Source organism: Podarcis vaucheri (assembly GCF_965113315.1).
Source record: "Podarcis vaucheri genome assembly, chromosome: 16".
Classification (NCBI taxonomy): domain Eukaryota; kingdom Metazoa; phylum Chordata; class Lepidosauria; order Squamata; family Lacertidae; genus Podarcis; species Podarcis vaucheri.
The window spans coordinates 28,266,845-28,283,908 of record NC_138754.1 but is presented as its reverse complement, the minus strand read 5'-3'; the positions used below and the strand labels follow the sequence as shown (position 1 = coordinate 28,283,908).

Below are 17,064 nucleotides of genomic sequence, written 5' to 3'. Positions count from 1 at the left end.
GTCGGTTAGGACCAGTGCCTAAGCCAATACCAATCATCCCCTGTAATCAATAAAGTTGTGGCCTTCTTTAGCCCATTAACCTTAATAATTGTGTCGTGTGTCTTTATTTCCCCTGCGGGGGACAGGAACTCGCCACTCAATTCCCATCATCCCTGACCACTGGTCTTGCCAGCTAAGGATGATGGGAGTTGCAGTCCAAAAACAGCTGGAGACCCAACGATGGGAGACACTGAGGTAGATGCTAACAGCTGGAGTTGAAAGAGTATTCTTCTGTAGTCAAAAATCTCTACTTCAGTGCATTAAAAGTGCAACAATTTTAGGTCCAAGCCCCTTTCTCCTCTCCACTCCTCTTGTTTCTGCACCTCTCTTTCGGGCCCAGAGAGTTGTTGTTCCAGTTCTACATATGACTGCATCACAGTGCAACGTGTTTTCATGCCACACTGCACAATAATAATCCCCTTCGTCGCCCTCCTCAATGCTGGAGACAGTTAGCTTTGCAGTGTTGCCATATGTCTCTCCAGAAAAACGCTCAGGGATACCTGTGGCTCTTTCTCTGGACTTGTAGATTAGTAACTGGGGAGCCTTCCCTTCTCTCTGAAGGTACCAGGATGGGTGGACTGGGCTGATAAACTCCACGCCTTGCAGAGTGCAGGACAGGGTTGTTGACCATCTGAGGGCCACGGAGATGGGACCATTTGTCTGAGTCAACGCAGCCTGGGAACTGAGACCTGGGAGGAATAAGATGGAAAGCAAACCATTGCATCACTCACCTCTGAAACTTGCCAGTGTCAATAAGGGACATGCTTCCCGTGATTTTTTGGTACTGATAAAGACAGGGTTTTGGGGAGCAGTACTGTCACACACTTGCTGTCTCTGGAGATCGAGGTACCATGCTAAGCGATGAAGCTATCGCAGAAATGGGAAAGCAGCTCAAAGCAACGTTGACAGCTGCTTAATCAGGGAACCCTCCTGATCAAACCTAATCCCTATTTCTCACCATTGCAAAAAGCCAAGAAGACAAGGAGGAGAAGGTTCAGTCCCATGGTGGAGAAGACAGACTAGCAGCTCTGCTGACCAAGAGCCTCATGCTCTTCTCCTTTAAACCCTCCTGAGGCCTGAGGAAGGTCTTCCTTATGCAAATCTGCATCTCTGCTCCCTTCTAGGGTCCAGTCTTTGAAAGGAAGAAACATGTAGGATTCCTGTCATGGGTGTGTGGGTGTGTTTGCATGCATATATAGATAAAGCCCCTGTCTCAAGGGTGGGGGAACTGTGGAGCTCCAGGTGTTGCTGAACATCTCCCAACCCCTCCTGATCATTGGTTGCACCAGCTGGGGGCTGATGGGAGTTGGAGCCCAGGAGCATCTTGGGAGACACAGCGTTGCTCATCCCTGCTTGATTCTTTCCGTGGCTGCATCACAGATGAGGATTAATGGAGGGTGCTTCTGCCACAATTGTAATGGGGTGTGTCCTTTATACAGCAAGATGGCAGCACCAAGGTGGGGAATTCTAATATCCCAGCATTGAACGGCTTTCCCTCTACAGTGGTACCTCGGATTACAGACGCTTCAGCTTACAGACACTTCAGGTTACAGACTCCACTAATCCAGAAATGGTACCTCAGGTTAAGAACTTTGCTTCAGGATGAGAACAGAAATTGTGCTCCGGCGGCGTGGTGGCAGCAGGAGGCCCCATTAGCTAAAGTGCTGCTTCAGGTTAAGAACAGTTTCAGGTTAAGAACAGACCTCCGGAACGAATTAAGTACTTAACCCGAGGTACCACTGTATAGTGTTTGCTCTGCCTCTCCAGCAGGGATTAATTCACCGATGGTCCAAGTGTCCCTGTTTTCCAGGGACAGTCCTGGATTTACCGAAGCCGTCCCAGTTTCTGATTTGATCCTGGAATTCCCCGCTTAAGACGTCCCTGTTCCAAGTTTAGAGCAGGCATTCCTTCCTTGATTAACTCAGTCAGTAAAAGGACAACCTACTTTCTAAAACCTACCTCCTGGCTGGTTTGCACAATGTCGGTTACTCTTTGAGGATTCATCCTGATTACTTTGTGAGGTTAGGCAGTGCCTGGATGCACAGGTACAACTGAAAGCTATATGTAAAGCGCAGCTGTTACAAAGGGGCTCCTTCCATGCTATTTCAGAAAAGAGTTTTTCTCGCCATCCATTCTACCATAGGGCCATCTCATGGTGAGAATTATAAGTGCAAAGCTGGTGGGAGTTTTCAGCTTGAGTAAGCTGAACGCCCTTTTAGAGCAACAGAATTTCCCTTGGGAGGTGATGGGCACAACAGGTGCAGGAAGAAATATTTGATTGTGGTTTCCAGGTGTCTGTGAATGACAGTTTATTTTTTTATTAAAAAAGGCTAGATATTGTGTTTAAATCATAGAACCGTAGAGTTGGGAGGGACCTCAAGGATCATCTAGTCCAACCCCCTGAAATTCAACTAAAGCATCCATGACAGATGGCCATCTAACTTCTGCTTAAAAACCTCCAAGGAAGGAGAGTCCACAGCCTCCTGAGGGAGATAGTTCCACTCTTTGATCACACTGATGTATCACCCCATAAGAATTCCCAAAGTGAATCGACAGTCTTCACTTTGACCCTGTTGGAGTCAGGCAGGTTTTCGAAGTTTCTCATTTTTCCATTCTTAAATTGAGTTCCCAACTTTTCTGCAGTTTTTTTGGAAAGTCATGGAAATATGCCAGTAAGTTAATGTGAATTTCTCCTAATGCACACCTTTTTTTGGATTCAGCACTGACTAATGTACATGTTTTTGCTAGTGCATGGGTAGGCAAACTAAGGCCCAGAAGCTGGATCTGGCCCAATCGCCTTCTAAATCCAGCCCACGGATGGTCCAGGAATCAGTGTGTTTTTACATGAGTAGAATATGTCTCTGTTTTATTCTCACAACAACCCTGTGAGGTTGGGCCAGTCTCTGTCTTTTGGCCTAACCTACTCCACTTCAGTGTATCTGAAGAAGTGTGCATGCACACGAAAGCTTATACCAAGAACTAACTTAAGGTGCTACAGGAAGGAAATTTTTTTATTTCTACTCCACTTAGTGTCTTAGGGGGACTTGAACCCTGATTTCCAAGGTCCTAGACTGAGCCCTAACCACCAAACCACACTGGCTCACCGCATTTTGTACTTCTGCAAACCTTTAGATTTCTCCTCCCCACCACCAAGCCTCCAAGGAGCTCCTTCTTCTCTGTAGATGGCAACATTTAGCTACCTAAGGATCTGAAATCAAAGAGAAGGGATTTGCTATTAGTCTATACAGTGGTACCTCAGGTTACATACGCTTAAGGTTACATACGCTTCAGGTTACAGACTCCGCTAACCCAGAAATAGTGCTTCAGGTTAAGAACTTTGCTTCAGGATGAGAACAGAAATCGTGCTTCGGCGGCACAGCAGCAGTGGGAGGCCCCATTAGCTAAAGTGGTGCTTCAGGTTAAGAACAGTTTCAGGTTAAGTACGGCCCTCCGGAACGAATTAAGTACTTAACCTGAGGTACCACTGTACAGGTGGGAACTGAAACACGATCTTGGTTTGGAGGGTTTTCGTTCGCTGCCCAAACTGCAAAAATAGAATCTAGACTCTGACAAGTGTCTTCATGCAAATCCATCTGCCGGATTGACTTCCTTATCACCTGTGTCAACAGCCTACTCACCAAGGGGATGGGATGGAGTTTTGGTCCTGGTTCTCTCTTAAGCCAAAACACTGTGGTATTCTCCCCCTGCCGATGTCAGGCAGTAATAGATGCCGTCATCTTCTGCCTGGACCCCAGAGATAGTGAGGTAGCAGGTGCTGCTTTGGGCATCTTTGAAAGCAGAAAAACGATCCGGGACGCCCGAGACTTTATGTTGGTTCGATTCATCTTTGTAATACAAAATGCGTTTGGGAGAGCCCTGATGCTTCTGCTGGAGCCAGACGATGATGTGGCTCGCGATGCTTGTGATGCTGTCGCCAGACAGGGTGCAGGGGAGCTGAGTGACATTTCCTAGGGGTGCCAGTATAGAGCCAGGCTGGTTCAGCATCACTTCTGCATTGCCTGTGGTTCGAAGACACAAACACAACATGGAGACATCAGCAGGTTGCTTTTAAAGCAGAACAGCAGGTAAAGAACATGCTGGTGACCCTTGGGTGAGCCTGTGAACTTTGAGTCTTTCATTCCATAACCCTGAGGTGGGTCACGTCGCTGTCCACAGAGATGCAGCTTTCTACAAACACCAGAGACTGGATCCATGTTAAGTTAGCTCAACATGTGCCCCACTGAAATCTATTTGATTTGTAGCCCGCCCACCCTCTCAAAGGGCGGCAAACACACAAGCGATAAAACATGTTAACGTAATTCCAGTACAGATGTGGACTGGGAAAGATCTTCACCCAAAAGCCCTATTAGAAGAGGAAGGTCTTCTGCAGGCACCAAAATGGCAACAGAGGTGGCACCTGTCTGATATTTAATGAGAGGGGATTCCAAAGGCAGGTGCCACCACACTAAAGGCCCTGTTCCCATGTTATATGGAGCAGACCTCCTAATAAGATGGTATCTGCAGAGGTCCTCTCCTGCAGAGCGCAGAAATCAATGGGATAAGTTCAACTTAAGTTCCACTGATTTCAGCGGAAAAGTTTGGCTCCAGCCCAATATCTCCATCTGAGTAGCAAAGAGGGGATTTCAGAGGTTGTCCCCTATCCAACTGCAGATCCAGTTTGCAGTCCTTGTCCGTGTGTAATTCTCCATGTGGCAAGGCAATAAGACCTAAGTCTCTGCCAAGGCGTCCAGAACTGAATCTGTAGATTCTAGGAGATTGCCAGTACCTGCTAAGAAAAGACCCAGAAACCATAGAGCTGGTGGTGCTAGCAGAACCATGGTCTAGCAGCATTTATGGAGCAACCAGCCTTTTCAACCTTAGTACAGCTCCCGGCCCCACAGAAATCTTTAAGCACATTTAAGAGGTAGAATTTCAGAGGTGGAGCAGAGGCAAAGTCTGGATGCAAATGAGTCCCTCAGGCTGTGGGCATACAAATGTTTGCTTCCTAGCCAGAGACATAAGAAGCTGCCTTATTCTGAGTCAGACCACTGGTCCAACTAGCTCAGGGTGGTCTATACCGAGTGGTAGTGGTTTTCTAGTTTTTCAGACAGGGAGTCCTTCCAGAGCCTACATGAAAATGCTAGGAAGTGAACCTGGGGCCTTCTACATGCAGAACAGATGATGTACCAATGAACTACAACAATTATTTGACTGAAATAGGGACGTCCTGTTCCATAATAATAATAAAAAATTTATTATTTGTATCTCGTTGATCCGACTGGGTTGTCCCAGCTACGCTGGGCAGCTTCCAACCTACTTTTCAGACAGATGAGGTGGAAAGTAGAAAAAGTTTATTGCAAACTGCAGTAAGACAGGCACAGAAGGTTCTTTTGCAAAACACTTTGGGCTGGTTTTTTCCCACAATCAAGCAGTGTACAAATTTTATGAAATTAAAAATATATGAGATGCACGGCGAGACTGGCATGGGTAGCCATAGGAAGCTGCTTTCTAACCATTAGAGGGGTTTTTTAAAAAAAAAATGTGTTTGGTAGAGAAACTGTGCTGTGATAGAGGTCAAAGAGGCAGACCGAAGGTAATCCATTTGATAGTCACTTTCCAATGGATTCCTCCAACATCCTGTATGGGAAATGCATCCGGAAGACAAAATGTATCGAGCAGTTAGTGGTCTGACACAGAGCCCTTCCTGCCCCTGTTCCTTCCTGTTAAGTTGTGGGTGAACATATCAGACGACACAGCGATTCTCCAAACAGCTCTTGTTTATTCACAGGTCAGAACAGAACTGAACTGAAGGGTTCAGCCAGCCTGCTTATAGAGAGCTCCACTAGAATGCAACAGTAACAACTTTCTGTAACTATCCAATCACTGAATGTCACTTTCAATCCCTTATTTGCATATGTGGACCTGAACTATCTACAGTATCCCCCTGCTGGCCCAGGGTGAGAACTTTAGTACATAACACTTCCCCCTTCCTCTCTCTTGAATGTTTTGAGAACAGTCTTAAATGTTTTGGGAACGTTGGGAGGAGGTGCAGAGCCCCCGCCCATCTGCCTTATCAGTTGGGGAGGATAGTGCTTGGTACCTTCTTTCATGTTTGACATGTTCTGAGAAAGTGAGGCATTGGGAGGGGGTGGCTAATGGATGATCTGAACGCGGCCAGTCTTGAAAGCTGCATAGGTTTGTCTATAAACGAGGCATTCTCAAAGTAAAGGAAGGATTGAACTCTGATTAATAAGAATACACACAGAGGCTTGAACCAGCAAGACTCTGGGAAGGGTGCATATAATAATCTCTGTGTCTCTCCCTCTGGCCCAGGTCATTTTACAGTGGTGCCTCGCAAGACGAAATTAATTCGTTCCGCGAGTTTTGTCGTCTTGCGATTTTTTTCGTCTTGCGAAGCACGGTGTCGGAAAAGTTTTGGGAAAGCTTCAAAAATCACCAAAGTCTTCAAAAACCTCAAAAAAGGCTACCACACCGCGTGCTATGAGTTGCTCCTCGAAGTCAAGTCGCAACTGTATTAACGGTGTTAAGAAAAAGGAAGCAAACTTGCAAGACGTTTCCGTCTTGCAAAGCAAGCCCATGGGGAAAATCGTCTTGCGAAGCAGCTCAAAAAACAAAAAACCCTTTCGTTTTGCGAGTTTTCCGTCTTGCGAGGCATTCGTCTTGCAAGGTACCACTGTATTCACAAAAGAACTTTTTACAGAGCGTTCATAAGAACCAAGCAGATTTCTTCTGAGCATTTCAACAAACCCCACGTGGGGGACAACGTTAAACTACAAACCCTAGTTAAGCATGCATACTTTGGGGGTAAATGAATGAAAACTACAAAAGAGTGCATTCAGCAACCCCAGAGGTCATAAAGAATCAATACACATGATAAGAAGGATGGCCAGGAGGACAGCGATCATTATCACCTTTATGTGAGACCTGTCTCCTGGCCCTAAGATTAACATCCTAAGATTAACATATCAGAAAAGCTACATCAAAGAAACTGCCTACTGTCTTTGATGACCCAGGATGCCTGTCTGCAGTAAGTGACTTGTCAAGCAAGAGAAATAGACAGTAGAGGAAATGGCCAGAGATGCAGAGGGTTGTGGGATTAGATCAGAAATTATTGTCAATGTCTCAAACCCAGTCAACACAATGCATTCATCGTGGACACAATGGCTTGATGCATATTTTATAATTCCTCATAGTAATCCCACCTGACCCCACACTCTGGATATTTGCACTCCTACGTCTAAAATCTGATGGTTTGGGCAGAGTTTCTCTGAAGCTCGTGCACGGACCGATCGTCCGCAGGGCTGTGTCAACTGAGGCTACGGGGGAGGCGGGTTGCTTCACTGCTTCTTGAGGGCTTCCAATTGGCAGGTTGAAGTGCTTGCTTGGTATGTATACATCGCTTGTTGTTTTGGAATAAAACCTTTAATCTTCTCACTCACTTGTGTATTTTGTATTGCTTCTGAACTTTAAAAGAACCACCTTGCCTTTGGCAAGACACATCCCAGCTCTTGGCCCACAGATAAAAGATTCAGTGATGCATGTTCAGGAACCAGTAGTCATTCGTGAGATCCATTTGCCCCATTGCCGCAGAGATGTGGCTTTCTTCTCAAGAGCATTTCAGGGTGACACCACGTTCTACCCGCAAATAGGGAATGACCATCTCCCTATTAAACAAGGCTGAACAGAATTTGAAGATCGGTTTGTCCAAATCAGCATCGAAAAACTCCACAACTCCCTTTTCATAATCCAGGGACACCTTGATCTTCCTGGGCAGAAGTTCCAGTCTCAACATGGTCCACTTGGGAGAAGTAAAAGCCCATAGGCAACAGGGGGGAAGAGAGTCACTCAATGAGCCATGGCCAGAATTCCTCTCCTTTCCCACAGCCCAGATCCCACAATAAGGACTAAGCTTATTCGCATTCCTCTGGAAAGATTCTCGTACAACCCCCACAGCCCACTCAGCCTCTTCCTCCTTAACCTCCATCCCCACTGCCACCTCCCACCGATGTCTTCCTGAAACAAATCTCTCGCAGCCCAGGACACAGGGATCAAAGTGGAACCTCTCAAGGCTCGTGGGCACGTCCTGCTTTCCATCTCCCCATCTCACGCTTTTCAGGTCATCAGACACAATGAGGTATGGATATGCTGTGCTTGGATCCAGAATTATACTTCCTGCAGGAGTGAGGGAAAGAAGGAAAGTGGAGATTGAGGAACGTAAAAACAAGCCCAGCTCGATCTACTCAGAGACCTATCTTACAGGTGCAGAACTGAGACCCAAGGTCCTCTTGAACTGGTTCTCAAGGTTCTCTCTAGGCCACGCCTCCTCCCCGGGCCACACCCCCGGAAGGCGCTCCTGGAAGGAGATGTGCATGGATGGAAACAGAGGAAGGTGCCTTATACCTTGGTCCATACAGCACAGTCTTGTCTATTCAGCAGTTCTCTGGAGTTCCAAACAGGGTTGTCTCTTCCCCGGCTCTACCTAGAGATGTTGAGAATTGAACCTGGAACCTTCTGCATTCAAGGCAGATGCTCTAGCTCTGAGCTATGTTTCTTCCCCTAACTAGGCTTCTAATGAACTACTGTGAGAACAGGACTAGATGGACTGGGTATTAGGGATCAGTTTGGGCATCATTTGCTAGAAGCTGGATGTCAAATGGAGCAGCTGAATGGAGCCCCTTTGCAGTAATTGATTGATACATTGGCCAGCCTTAATAACAGAAGGGAGTCTAGAGTGCCTATTGTAATGAATCACAGTTCAGTGCATGATGGCGTTCTGATGCAGGTCAGAGGTCTTGACCACCTCCACCTGATATTATTATTATTATTATTATTATTATTATTATTATTATTATCATTATCATCATCATCATCATCATTTATTGAATTTATATATTGCCCTATACCCAGAGGTCTCAGGGTGGTTCACAGAAAAGATAACAACATATAAAATCAGAATAAAAACAATAACCCAATAACACCCCCCAGAAAAGAGCCACGTTTTAGAAGGGTATAGGATGTCAAACCAAAGGCCTGGTTAAAAAAGAATGTTTTTGCCTGGCGCCTAGAGATGTATATGTTGGGTTTTCTTTATCTTAGAGTGGTCAATAATGCTACGCAGGAAGAAGGTTGGTTCTGAGAGGTGTGTGTTTGCAGTTTGACCTACTTAGCTGCACACCTGTGGTCTCTCGACTTGATGCCTAATTAAAAGGGGAGTTACTTTCTGCGCCGGGTGCAGAAATGGATGTGATAGGATAATTGGTTAATTGAGACTGCAGTAGATTGTGTTCAAATGTCTTGTAAGCTGCTGGTGAGGAGGAGTGATGGCTTGCAGAGTTTGGTTGCTATGTTTTCGAAAAGAAAACTAAGAAAATATATCGTGGACAGCTTTTTATTTCTAAGTCAGGCTGATCGGTGCCAGGCTGATAGCCGGGTGTATTTGCACGATCAGTGGGTTGCATTTTCACAACAACAATCACGCCAATCACGAAAATCCACCCACCGGGGGTGCGAGCGCCACCACACCGATCCACCTGGGGGGCAGGTTTTGTCACACACACCCTAGGCATGACACCCAGGGTGGACGCACCCCCCCACCTCTTGCCCATGCCCCTGAGCACTAGCAAGTCTCTGAGTTCAATGTATTTTCCTGCCCCCTTGTTTGCCCCCAATACCTTCCCATTTTTCTGTAATCTTGATCAGAGCAAAGTTTTTCGGTGAGCAACTGTTGGGGTGATTAACCAACTCATGCCCCACTTCCTCCTCATCTTTGGACCTGGAAGGGAAGATGGACAGCTTTCAGTACTGAACAATCCCCTTGCCCTCCCATACAAATGTGTAGTAAGAACATAAGAAGAGAAGATGCTGTGGGGGAATTAATATAGGAATCCCTGTCGACTCACACGTGTGGGTGAACAACAAAAGAACTGACTAGGTGCCTAGATTCAAAACACAGGGCTAGCACACAGAAAGCCCCAGCAGAATTTAAAATCAAGTCACAACTTGTGCAGCAGTACAGCATAGGAATAGACTGTGAATCCTGTTTAAAAGTTCTGTTTAGTCCGCTGAAGCAACAGACCTCATTGAACACACCACACACTGCTAAGTTTAAAATTATTTACTTACCTATTCAAAAGTCTGATACATGTGTTGTTCTGTGTAAAAAATACAGCAAGATACCGTATTTTTCGCTCTATAAGATGCACTTTTTCCCTCCTAAAAAGTAAGGGGAAATGTGTGTGCGTCTTATGGAGCGAGTGCAGGCTGCGCGGCTATCGCTGAAGCCAGAACAGCAAGAGGGATTGCTGCTGTGACAAGAAATAGTTACATACCTGTTCAAGTTCCTTCTGATCCCCTGAAAAAGACAAGAAGATAAATGAGGTCTCAGCTACAGGGACAGAACATAGAATGAGTTTGAATAGAACGTAAGACGCAACAGCGCATCTGTGGGTCGCGTTTTGCCACTTCCATGCATGCGCGTGACATCATTTTGAGTGTCTGCGCATGCACAAGCGGCAAAACCCAGAAGTAACGTGCTCCATTACTTCCGGGTTGCCACGGAGCGCAACCCGAAAGCGCTCAACCTGAAGCACATTCAACCCAAGGTATGACTGAAAAAGACAAGAAGATAAATGAGGTCTCAGCTACAGGGACAGAACATAGAATGAGTTTGAATAGAACGTAAGACGCGACAGCGCATCTGTGGGTCGCGTTTTGCCACTTCCATGCATGCGCGTGACATCATTTTGAGTGTCTGCGCATGCACAAGCGGCAAAACCCAGAAGTAACGTGCTCCATTACTTCCGGGTTGCCACGGAGCGCAACCCGAAAGCGCTCAACCTGAAGCACATTCAACCCAAGGTATGACTGTACCAGTGAATTTCTTCTCAGGCTCAGGAAAGAAAACGTAGAACCACAAAATTATTCTCTGGCTCAGATGAAAATCTTGGATGTGTGATGCTTCTGCTAGCCAGCGAACATGGGAATTCTCCTAAACTCCACATTATGAGCTAAGCAGTGAATGATTCACCAGTCTTGAGGGATCTTCTCTTCTTTATTCCCTAGGTCCTGGGGCAAGTGTGGGGACATGCAGGCCCAGGGGCCAAATGCAGCCCTCTGGGAAGCTGTATTTGGCCCCAGGACATATCCTCCACCACCCTTCTCCTGTCCTAGGATGTGTCCCTTTTTGGGGAATATTTTATTGGTTTTATAATAAAATGACATTGATCACCTGTGCAGTGTTATGTGAACACTTCAGTCGCATATTATAAGGGAAATTGAGCAGGGACACTGCCTAATAACTGAATCATTGAATGTATCTTCAAAGGTTCACCAATCTGTGACAGATTCTCTGTAAGTAAACACGAGCAGTTGGAGGTCTGTCATTAACATCACTTTTATTTACATGGCTGATATATAGGAATCGTACTTTGTCCATCCTGTTTAGTTTGGCCTCTAACAACCCTTCTGTGTTGAATTAAATGCTTGAAAAGAAACAGATCCCAAAGTCTCCCTTGCCAGCCTGTCAGAGCTTTCTAGTGGGAGGGACTCTGTAAACAGGCAGTGGTAAACTGCAGCTTTAAAGGTAAAGGTAAGGGACCCCTGGACAGTTAAGTCCAGTCAAAGGCCGAGGGAGCTGGTGTTTGTCCACAGACAGCTTTCCAGGTCATGTGGCCAGCAGGACTAAACGGCTTCTGGCACAAGAGAACACTGTGATGGAAACCAGAGAGCACAGAAACACCATTTACCTTCCCACCACAGTGGTATCTATTTATCTACTTGCACTGGCGTGCTTCCGAACTGCTAGGTTGGCAGGAGCAGGGACAGAGCAACGGGAGCTCACTCTGTTGTGGGGATTCGAACTGCCAACCTTCTGATCAGCAAACCCTAGAGGCTCAGTGGTTTAGACCACAGCGCCACCCGCATCCCTATTGGTAAACCTCAGGGCAGTAAGGTCTTTATGTATAAGAGGAGTCCACATCAGTATCTGGTGACAGAAGGGGCACAGCAGGTTCTTCATCGCTTTTGTGGTATATGTCTTCGTCTTGAATCTCACCTTGTCAGGTAAAACAGGGAATATGCAGGAGAGATGATTTTGAGGAGCTAAGGAAGGTATTTGTAGAATATTTACTGTTAAAACGGAAAAGGGTCAAACCATCGCAAGAGGTGTTCAAATTTTGGGAGGTTGGATAGTTACAATGGAATGGTCTCGGGAGTGGGGTGTACATTTTTATTTTATTTCTTATTTTTTTAAAAAAAAAATAAAAACCTGGTTTGTACAGTCAAACTTCAGTTCCCGAACACCTCCATTATCGTATGTTTTGGCTCCTGAATGCCGAAAACCCAGAAGTAACTGCTCTGGTTTTTTAACGATTTTCAGAAGCTGAACGGCTTCCGGAGAGTTTTTATATTTTTTCTCCATTGACTTTGCCTACAGCCATTTGAACCTCGGTTGTTGAACATTTTGGGAGTCAGAATGGTCTTCTGGAATGGATTACGTTCGACAACCGAGGTTTGACTGTACCACTTCAGACTAAAAGCGGGGGGGGGACGTGAATCTCACCTTGTCGTGTCCCAGCTGGGGGAGCCCTACACCACGTTCTGAATCAGGCTCCATCTGGGGGCAGGGAGTTGGGGTCCTCAGACAAGACTAAGTAGGGGCTGTTCACAACCAAGGTTAGTCCTCTGACACTGAAGCCAAATGAGTCCTGAGCCCTAGAGAAAGGCAGTGCCCGATACAAGCCCAGCCCATTCCCATCAGTGGTCAGTTACTGGTAAGGACTCCTCAGGAGTAAAATCCTCCTCTCAAGGAGACGTCCGGAGAGAAGAGACTTGATAATAGTCAGCTGAGGTTCAGGTATGGGTCTAAGTAAAGGTAAAGGGACCCCTGAACATTAGGTCCAGTTGTGACCAACTCTGGGGTTGCGGCGCACATCTCGCTTTATTGGCCGAGGGAGCCGGAGTACAGCTTCTGGGTCATGTGGCCAGCATGACTAAGCCGCTTCTGACGAACCAGAGCAGCGCACGGAAACGCCGTTTACCTTCCCGCCGGAGCGGTACCTATTTATCTACTTGCACTTTGAGGTGCTTTCGAACTGCTAGGTTGGCAGGAGCAGGGACCGAGCGACGGGAGCTCACCCTGTCACGGGGATTCGAACCACCAACCTTCTGATTGGCAAGTCCTAGACTCTGTGGTTTAACCCACAGCACCACTTGCGTCCCTTTTGGTATGGGTCTAGCAGCTCCTAATTATGTCAGGTGATCCTACCCACTTGTCAAACTTGAGCCATGGGGGTTGGGCAGGGGATAACGGCTACAACACAGGATTCAACCCCCTTCCTATCACCATTAGGGTGGCAAAGATTTCCATGGAACCTGGAGTGCAAAAAAATTTAAAGGACAAATATCTAAACTAGTGGGTGGAATGGACAGAACTGTTCTCCATACAGGAAATTTTTTGGAACTCATTTCCCCCTAATACAACATAATTTTGCATTTTATTTTCACCAATAAATGCACTGCATTTCCCCCTCATTCTGTAACCTATTTTGTTTTTGGTCGGAGATCTGCATTGCATAACATCTGGAGGACACAATGTTGGTTGGGGCTTATCCAGACAAGTTCCTACCTGTTCAATATGCTCCAGGAGAACCACTGAGTGCTGGCTATGCTGTGGCGAATGTTCACACTTGGAACATAGCAATTCTCTGTCTTCTTTGCAGAACAGTAGAAGTTTTTCCTTGTGTCTGTCACACAGTTCTTCTTTGCAGCGTTTGAAGTTTTCTACAATGCTGTTCAGCAGCCAGTTTGGCCGGTAACCCCCTTTCTGGATCTTTGTTCGGCAGGTAGGACATTCCGGTGGACCTATTTCCTTCCATATCTCACAGTGATGGTTGATGCAGGCCTTACAAAAGTTATGGCCACAATCCAGAGTCACAAGGTTTGTTAAATAGTCTATGCAAATAGGGCACTTAATGTCTTCTTCCATAACTACAAGCAGTGTGGACGTCCCTTTCGGTATCATGGTTCCCTTATAAATATAAAAACATCACATGTTTCTTAGTAAAGTTCTTGATTTAGAAGTACAATTCCATCCACTCCTTCATTTCCTCCCCCCGCCCCATGGAAATGTAACAGCTGAGTTCTTCAACACAACCAGAGTAATTAACCAGAAAGATACAATACCACCTGTTAAGTTGTGGGTGAACATATCAAACGACACAGTGATTCTTCAAACAGCTCTTGTTTATTCACAGGCCAGAACAGAACTGAACTGAAGGGTTCAGCCAGCCTGCTTATACAGTGGTGCCTCGCAAGACGAAATTAATTCGTTCCACGAGTTTTTTTGTCTAGCGAATTTTTCGTCTTGCGAAGCACAGTGTCGGAAACGTTTTGGAAAAGCTTCAAAAATCACCAAAAACCTCAAAAAAGGCTACCACACCACGTTCTATGAGTTGCTCCTCGAAGTCAAGTCGCAACTGTACAGTGGTGCCTCGCAAGACGAAAAGAATTCATTCCGCGAGTCTTTTCGTCTTGCGATGTTTTTCGTCTTGCGATGTTTTTCGTCTTGCGAAGCACGGTCCGTCGCAACTGCGCCTCTTCAAGCAGCTTTTTTTAAAAAGCGCAAGACGTTTTCGTCTTGCGAAGCAAGCCCATAGGGAAATTTGTCTAGCGAAGCAACGCAAAAACGGAAAACCCTTTCGTCTAGCGAGTTTTTCGTCTTGCGAGGCATTCGTCTTGCGGGGCACCACTGTATTAACAGTGTTAAGAAAAAGGAAACAAACTTGCAAGATGTTTTCGTCTTGCGAAGCAAGCCCATAGGGAAATTCGTCTTGCGAAGCAGCTCAAAAACCGCAAAACCCTTTCGTCTAGCGAGTTTTTCGTCTTGCGAGGCATTCGTCTTGCGGGGCACCACTGTATAGAGATCCACTACAACGCAACAGTAACCATTTTCTGTAACTATCCAATCACTGAACGTCACTTTCAATCCCTTATTTGCATATGTGGACCTGAGTGAAAACTATCTACAGTATCCCTCTGCTGGCCCAGGGTGAGAACTTCAGTACATAACACCACCGATGAGGCTTTGTAAGCCAAGGTGTCACTTGTGTGATCTAGAAGTAGGGATGAATGAATCTGTGCATTCTGGTGTTTTTCATCCGCCCCCCGCCCCCAATCTTATGTTCAATTTGTCACATTTCTGCACCACTTTGCCAGTTTATTAAATAAATAAAAAGGAGCAGCTCGTGAAAATTCACCAGCATTTTACAGCACATTTTCCCCAATATACATACTTGTTTATGCAATTTCCTCTACTATGCATTATTAATAGTAATTAAGAATTTTGTGCATCTAGCTTGCAAGCCTCAACCCAGTAGGAGCCAGTTGCAAATCATAGCACAGACACTCAGTGAGGAGGATGCCCTCCTCCAATCCCTTCTCCCAATTAACCTCCGTCTCCAGGGCCTGTCCCCATGACATCAACAGGGGGCTCCCTTAGGTCTCAGGTCTGGGCCTTGAAATTTCAGGGTCTGAGATGCTCCTGACCTAGCAACCCTAGTTGATTTGGTGACAACAATTTCCCAAGTCCATCGGTAGGGGAAAGTCTCATTTATAACATTGTACAGTGTCAGTCTGTGTTCCTAAAAGACCAAGGTAAAGTGTGGGCCCATGGCGGGTAAATTATGAGCAAGCAGAGGGTGGCATATGCTTTATTCTGTTTTCAGCTTATTGCAGATTTTAATTACTTTCTGAATGTTTTAAATGCTATTTAACTGCTTTTATCGATAACTTTATTGTTTTATTATTTTTGTAAACTGCTTTCTGGTTTGTATGCATAAATTTTATGGAAGAGATACATGTGAATCAATTGAACTTTTTCTAAAGTAAGCAAACCAAATTCATTTCCCTCCCTCCCCTCCCTAGTTTCCTACCTTTTTCTTTCGAACCATTTGATCATCACCCTCACAGGATTCCAGGAGTTCCTCCGGTTTATCACACCTTCCTGTCTTGCTTTTCGCATTTTCCCCTTCTTTAGATTTTGTAGATTCCCCTGCATGCCTTGCTAGCTCATGGTTCCGCGTGTAGCTGCCTTCTTTAAAAGGTTTTCCGCACTGAGGGCAAGAACCTGCTCCATCAGAGTCGCTCCAATACTGGATGAGGCAAGCGTAGCAGAAACTGTGTCCACAGTCAGTAATCACTGGGTCCAAGAAAGGTTGGTGGCAAACGGGGCAAGTCATTTCTTCCTGGCCAAGAGTGCCTCCAGCAGCCATACTTCCTTCAAAAACAGCCTGCAGCCTGAAGTAAACACTGGAATGCAATTTCCGGCAGGATGCCATGGTGGGAGTGCCTCTCCAAGTTGTAATTTATAGTATGTCAACAACTTCAAACATACACTGTGATAAAGAGGGTGAGTGGGATCTGGTTGAAGAAAAGAGAACAACCATATGCACACAAATTTTACTCATCTGTTCCAGATTCAGAAGCCCTGCAACGCATTTAATGACACCTTTTTAATTTTGAATAATGTATGCTTTTTATAACTGTATATGTTGTTTGTAGAGGGATGCGGGTGGCGCTGTGGGTTAAACCACAGAGCCTAGGACTTGCCGATCAGAAGGTCAGCGGTTCGAATCCCCTAGCAGTTCGAAAGCACATCAAAGTGCAAGTAGATAAATAGGTACCACTCCGGCGGGAAGGTATTCGGTGTTTCCGTGCGCTGCTCTGGTTTGCCAGAAGCGGCTTAGTCATGCTGGCCACATGACCCGGAAGCTGTATGTCAGCTCCCTCGGCCAATAAAGCGAGATGAGCGCCGCAACCCCAGAGTCGGTCACGAGTAGACCTAATGGTCAGGGGTCCCTTTACCTTTACCTACGTCGTTTTGAGAAAAAAATATTGTACAGTGGTACCTCCGGTTACATACACTTCAGGTTACAGACTCCGCTAACCCAGAAATAGTGCTTCAGGTTAAGAACTTTGCTTCAGGATGAGAACAGAAATCGTGCTCCG

The 17,064-nt window shown here is 45.9% G+C and overlaps 1 protein-coding gene across 3 annotated transcripts; it reads right to left on the bottom strand.

The window, feature by feature from the left end:
* Nucleotides 1-5,373: 5,373 nt before the first annotated feature.
* LOC309521049 (E3 ubiquitin-protein ligase TRIM38-like) lies at nucleotides 5,374-16,581 on the bottom strand. Of its 3 annotated transcripts, none has more exons than XR_014214496.1 (6): nucleotides 15,990-16,581; nucleotides 13,685-14,086; nucleotides 10,389-10,411; nucleotides 9,732-9,832; nucleotides 6,013-8,232; nucleotides 5,374-5,749 (listed from the first exon to the last, which is right to left on the bottom strand). XR_014214496.1 is itself a non-coding variant. In XM_082203307.1 (5 exons), exons 1-5 carry the CDS (start codon nucleotides 16,392-16,394, stop codon nucleotides 7,667-7,669), a joined length of 1,497 nt encoding a protein of 498 aa, XP_082059433.1. In that variant the 5' UTR covers nucleotides 16,395-16,581; the 3' UTR covers nucleotides 5,374-7,666. The 3 variants fall into 3 exon arrangements, 1 of the variants encoding a protein (XP_082059433.1); XR_014214497.1 differs by having other exon boundaries at nucleotides 5,374-6,240; nucleotides 7,296-8,232; XM_082203307.1 differs by having other exon boundaries at nucleotides 5,374-8,232.
* Between the last annotated feature and the right edge of the window lie 483 nt (nucleotides 16,582-17,064).